Source organism: Mus pahari, chromosome 7 (genome assembly GCF_900095145.1).
Source record: "Mus pahari chromosome 7, PAHARI_EIJ_v1.1, whole genome shotgun sequence".
Lineage (NCBI taxonomy): Eukaryota > Metazoa > Chordata > Mammalia > Rodentia > Muridae > Mus > Mus pahari.
Genome location: NC_034596.1, coordinates 71,730,869 through 71,737,047, shown reverse-complemented (window position 1 = coordinate 71,737,047; position 6,179 = coordinate 71,730,869). Strand labels below are relative to the sequence as shown.

Below are 6,179 nucleotides of genomic sequence, written 5' to 3'. Positions count from 1 at the left end.
AACAAACTTGATCAGACTGGGATTCAATATTACATCACTCTTAAACTTGCCTGCTGGCTCTTGTTTCAGGAACCTGTATGTCAGAAAGCACACATTTCTATACCCCTTTGGCTATGAGAAAAGATGCTGTCATTTTTGCTTCTCTGGAGAAAAGCCATTTTGTACAGGACTCTGGAGTCCAGCTTGTACTGTTCTGTAACACTCAGGTAGCTTTGTTGCTGTTGTCTTAAACTTGAACACTAAAGCCAGGGCTTAGGAGGTTAGATTCACTTGAAGAGACCCCATCAGGATTATGTATATTAAAGGGTTACCAAGATTCTTCACCTCTTAAATTGCTGGTGATTTGTGGCAGGAGCCTCATCTGAGGAGAGAAAATTGGATTAGATGCATTTCAAAGCATACTAACTTCTGAAAGATCAACGCAAGTAAAACATAGGATGAAAAAATTGAAAACTCCAGACAGCAATTTTGAGATCAATTTCAGCTTTACTTTAAGTGTGCATTTATGTGTTTACAGAATATACCTGTCTTTAATATCACTGCAGTGCTTACTTTCATCTCATAGTACATAAAAATAAACAATTCAAGCTCCCCTGTGTCCTAGTGTAACCAAGCTTCCACAGGACAGGTGTGTGAACGTCAGGTTTCTCATTTCAAGCAAATCTCCATGTACATACCTAAGCTTAACAACAACAAAAGCTCAAATCAGCAATCGCTCTAAATGCATTAAAGAGAAACCTCATTTCCCCCCCCCCAATCAAACTTTTAGAACCTTTTATAACTAAACTAAGTTGTTGCACCATTCCTTTCATATGTATGCACAAGGCTTAAAGACTTCCAATAACAGATCTTACTTGGCACAAGGACATTTCAAAGAAACCAAAACAAAAGGGAGAAAAAGAAAAAAAAGAGAGAGAAGAAAGAAAGAAAGGAGTCGAGGTTTCCGCGGACTCCAGCGCAAGCCTAGTCCACTTCCTCGATGGTGGGCCCTCCAGAGGAGCCGCCGCCGCCTGGACCGCCTTGGTAAAGTTTGCTGATGATGGGGTTGCACACTCTCTCAAGCTCTTTCTGCTTGTGTTCGTACTCATCCTTCTCTGCCATCTGGTTTCGGTCAAGCCAGTTGATCACCTCCTGACACTTGTCGAGGATCTTGTTTTTGTCCTGCTCGCTAATCTTGCCCCTCAGTTTCTCGTCTTCCACGGTCTGCTTGATGTTGTAGGTATAGGACTCAACCGCGTTTTTGGCCGCCACGCGATCGCGATTAGCTTCATCTTCCGATTTGTACCGCTCTGCCTCCTGCACCATCCGGTCAATGTCGTCTTTGCTCAGACGCCCTTTGTCGTTGGTTATGGTGATTTTATTTTCTTTACCGGTGCTCTTGTCGGCAGCAGTGACGTTAAGGATGCCGTTGGCATCGATGTCAAAGGTGACCTCGATCTGGGGGACCCCACGGGGTGCTGGGGGGATCCCAGTCAGGTCGAACTTGCCCAAGAGGTTATTGTCCTTGGTCATGGCCCGTTCGCCCTCGTACACTTGCACCAGCACGCTGCTCTGGTTGTCTGAGTAGGTAGTGAAGGTCTGCGTCTGCTTGGTGGGGATCGTGGTGTTTCTCTTGATGAGTGGGGTCATGACACCGCCAGCTGTTTCGATGCCGAGCGACAATGGAGTCACGTCGAGTAACAGCAGATCCTGCACATTCTCCGACTTGTCGCCGATGAGGATAGCCGCCTGCACAGCGGCGCCGTAGGCCACCGCCTCGTCGGGATTGATGCTCTTGTTCAGCTCCTTGCCGTTGAAGAAATCCTGCAGGAGCTTCTGGATCTTAGGGATGCGGGTTGAGCCGCCCACCAGCACTATCTCCTGGATCTGGCCCTTGTCTAGCTTGGCATCGCGCAGCGCCTTTTCCACCGGCTCCAGGGTCCCTCGGAAGAGGTCGGCGTTGAGCTCCTCGAAGCGGGCGCGGGTGATGGACGTGTAGAAATCCACGCCCTCGTAGAGCGAGTCGATCTCGATGCTGGCCTGCGTGGACGAGCTCAGGGTGCGCTTAGCGCGCTCGCAGGCGGTGCGCAGCCGGCGCACAGCGCGCTTGTTGGGCCCAATGTCCTTCTTGTGTTTGCGCTTGAACTCCTCCGCCAGGTGGCTGACCATACGGTTGTCGAAGTCTTCGCCACCCAGGTGGGTATCGCCGGCCGTGGACTTCACCTCAAAGATGCCATCCTCGATGGTCAGGATGGACACATCGAAGGTGCCCCCGCCCAGGTCAAAGATGAGCACGTTCTTCTCGCCGCCCGCACAGCCCTTCTTATCCAGGCCGTAAGCGATGGCCGCTGCAGTGGGCTCGTTGATGATGCGCAACACATTGAGGCCGGTGATGGTGCCCGCATCCTTGGTGGCCTGGCGCTGCGAGTCGTTGAAATAGGCAGGAACAGTGATGACTGCGCTCTGCACCTTGCCCCCCAGGTAGGCTTCGGCAATCTCCTTCATCTTAGTGAGGACCATGGAAGAAATCTCCTCAGGGAAGAAGGTCTTCATCTCCCCTTTATATTCCACCTGCACTTTGGGCTTCCCACCTTCACTCACCACTCTGAACGGCCAGTGCTTCATATCGGACTGCACTGTGGCGTCCTCGAACTTCCGTCCGATCAGCCGCTTGGCGTCGAAGATGGTGTTTGTGGGGTTCATGGCCACTTGGTTCTTGGCGGCGTCGCCGATGAGGCGCTCGGTGTCGGTGAAGGCCACGTAGCTGGGGGTGGTGCGGTTACCCTGGTCGTTGGCGATGATCTCCACCTTGCCATGTTGGAAGACCCCCACGCACGAGTAAGTGGTGCCCAGGTCGATGCCGATAGCCGGGCCGCGGGCAGACATCCTGACTGAAAAACAGGCAAAGCAACGTTAGGACGAAAGCGTCGGGAGAGGCAAACGCAAGCCCGGACCGGAGCCAACGGTCGGCCGCTCCACACAACTCTCCGCGAGCGCGACTAGCGTCTCCCGGAGACCTCGGCTGGGCTCTGGTTCTTATAGTCGTCCCCCTGCCTGGGGAAACTCTCAGAGCCAATCGGTCCCCGGGCCCGCCCTCTCCAACCCGTCCAGCGCTCCCACAGGCTTGCCTGGTCGGAGTGACCAGCCGGTGGTCCAACAGATATCTAGTTGGGTGAGGAGCTTGACTCCAGCCCCTGGCAGGGAGACCAAGGGGCGGCCGTTATGCAAATGAAGCCCCGCCCAGTGCCTCCCGCCGCTCTGGGGGCGTTAAGCTCGCGCCAGGGGAGCCAGTGTGAAAGCCCCCTTTCCCCGCTCTCTTTGCCTTTTCTGAAGCGTGATTCGTTAACATCTTTCAGATTGGCGGGGCAGATGCCCAATAAGCAGCGCAGAACCCGAAGCGTGTGGCAGGGAGGCGCGGGGCGGGGCGGGGCGGGGCGCGCGGAGGCAGCACGGAAGGGGCGCTGGCCTCTGAAAGGGTTTTGGTACCGTTCGGTGTCGGGTGCTGCCACTGACTCGGCTCCCGGGGCTCGAATCCCTTCTAGGGCGGTTGCATCGAATACAGAACGGCTGGGATCGGCTCTCGTCTTCTCCGCCCCTGCTGTTCCTACAGCGGGGACCGGGGCTGGGTGCGGGGCGGTTCCAGGGCGGGGACTGTGAAGTTGGGAGGGTGCGAGTCTCCCCCCAACTCCCCGCGAGTCTCGGAAAGTGCGTGGCCCGGGAAGGCTGAGCGGTGCTTACCGGGGAGGCGGGTGGCTTCCCGCGCAGCGTGAGCGGACAAGGCCCGCGAGCCTTGTCCCAACTTTCTCCCTCGGCTTTCCTAGTTTCTTTTCTTTCAAGCCTAATGGGCGGTTTTGACTTCTTGGTGGCACTGCGTAATAAGCCAGTGTCACCCCTGTGACTCCCGTCCCCGCACGCGTGATCTTGTTAAGGAACTAGTCCTGTTGCGCGGAGTTCGGTTGAATGAGATTGCCTTTTTTCCTACGAAGAATAGGTTGGCAGCACAGACTTGTGAGAGGAAGTAGATGAGTCTTTGGCACTTGTTTAGCCGGAATATGAGAATAATTTTGGAAAGTATTCTCTGGCACCAAGGGATGGGCAGAAGCTGGCTCCTGTAAAAGGACTCCCTGCAGGAAAACGGAGACCTGTAATGTAGAACCACCGCTTCGCCTTACGGATGGGAAGTTGAGGACAGTCGTCGCTGTAAAACTGACAGGTGCCCAATAGGAGATGAAAAGAAAAAGGGAAATGGTCCTTCCTTAGGTCGTTGTGTGGTAAGGGGGTAAGCAAGTCCGGTGAGAACGCAGGGCAGGGAAGGGCACACTGAGCCTGAGGGAAAATGTCAAAGCATCCCCGAGGAGGTGACACGCCTAACTCCTGCAAAGGAGTGTAAGAAAAGCACTCTGTCGAGGTTGATGTGTGGAATGTGGGCGACGACAACGAGGGCAGAAGAGGTCAGAATTGAAGACTGGAATCTGGATATGCTCAGCAGCTTTTTGTGCTTTTGGGATGTTTGTTTGTTTTTGTATTCGAAGCTCCAGGAAAGAACCACCCCTTTGAAACTGGCTAGTATGTTGTGTGAGACAGTGATGAAGACGACTTTTTGTATGAGAAACATGAAAGTTTTCGTTGTCTAAAAGGTAATGTTGACAGAATTGTATAAAAAAAAACTTTAAAAGAGCTTTTGATTTTTTTTTTAAATTATCTCTGTGTGTGTGTGCAATGTGGTGCAAAGGCCAGAATTAGGGACCCTAGAGCTGGAGTGACATTTGGTCCTGAGCCACCTGACGCAGGTGCTGGGAACTGAACCCAGGTCCTTTGGTGAAGCAGTAAGTGTGCTTACCCTGAGCCATCTCTCCAGCTCAGAGTTCTACAAAACTTAATCAGGGAAGTTTTAAAGGTTCTTTCTATTCCTATATGTAATTTACAGTTTCAAAAACATGTTTGCCATTGGCAACTGCAGTTCTCTCTCTATTTTCCATGAAAGAAACTGAAGAAAAACTTGAAATAGGAAAGGATTAAAGAAAATATCAGACCACATGTGATAGTCTGTGCTTATATACCCAGCACTGGGGAGGCTCAGCGAAGAGGAAGGAGGGGGTGGAGCTGAAGAGACAGCTCAGCTAGGGGACTAACTACTCTTGCAGGGTCCTGGGTTCGGTTCCCAACAACCACCATTAACTCCAGTTCTAGGGAATGTCACCACTCTCTGACGTCCTTGGGCTTTTGTACTCAAGTGCACATAAACTCATAAAGGCAAGCACATACATACATAAGTAAAAAATAAATAAATCTTAGGCAAGCAGATGGTACACATCCATGTAGAGAAAACAGCTTTATTTATTATTATTATTATTATTATTATTATTATTATTAAATATTTTAAAGTGAGTCTTTAAATACGGAAGGTAGTGGGCTGGAGAGACGTCTCAGCCATTAAGAAACTTGAGAGGACCTAGGTTCAGTTCTCAGCATCCTAAGATGAGGGCTAACAAACATCTGTACCTCCAGTTCTAAAGGATCCAACGCCCTCTTCTGGCCTCCTAGGGCATTGCACTCAAGCTCTCTCAAAATTTAAACAAAAGAAGACTCAGAGCTGCCAGGCCCAAAACCCTTTCATACAGAAACCCTTACAGCTTCAGAGGGAGACGTTCATTTCTAAAGTAACTACGTCCTATTGATGCAGTCATTGCAGAGAAAACGTGTAGTCTTCCACCACACGCATCTTTGACAGTTTTCTGAGATGACAGCAGCAACTATACCTGTGTTTTTATTAGCTGTATTTTTCTGCTTGCACTTTTCACCTGGTAAAATTACATTTTTCATGCTGTACACGGTATCTTGAGCCTTCCCCATAAAGATACAGTAATAGCACCTTTATGTGACACTTCTTCAGTCATAGAATGTTAGCACACACTGATCTTGTCAATATTGTTTACATTTCCTGTGTATTATGTTTAAAACAGGCTTTTTTTCCTTCTTTTTGATAATTCAGAATTCATTTAAAAAGTTCAGGTGGGTGTGGTGGCTTGTTCCTGATCTCAGCTCTCAGGACCAGGAGGCAGGAAGATTACTGCACAGTGACTTCCAGGCCAGTATGAGCTAGAGATGGAAACAGGAAACCCAAAGTAAATAAAAAGTTAAAACCACAGTCCATTATAAATTGTTAAATCAGCACTTTTTTGGAAAAAAACCAGATAATA

At 50.2% G+C, this 6,179-nt stretch overlaps 1 protein-coding gene across 1 annotated transcript; it reads right to left on the bottom strand.

Moving 5' to 3' along the window:
* Positions 1-466: 466 nt before the first annotated feature.
* Positions 467-3,025, bottom strand: Hspa2 (heat shock protein family A (Hsp70) member 2). The gene has a single exon (XM_029541230.1). The coding sequence runs from the start codon at positions 2,863-2,865 to the stop codon at positions 964-966; it is 1,902 nt and encodes a 633-aa protein (XP_029397090.1). The 5' UTR covers positions 2,866-3,025; the 3' UTR covers positions 467-963.
* Between the last annotated feature and the right edge of the window lie 3,154 nt (positions 3,026-6,179).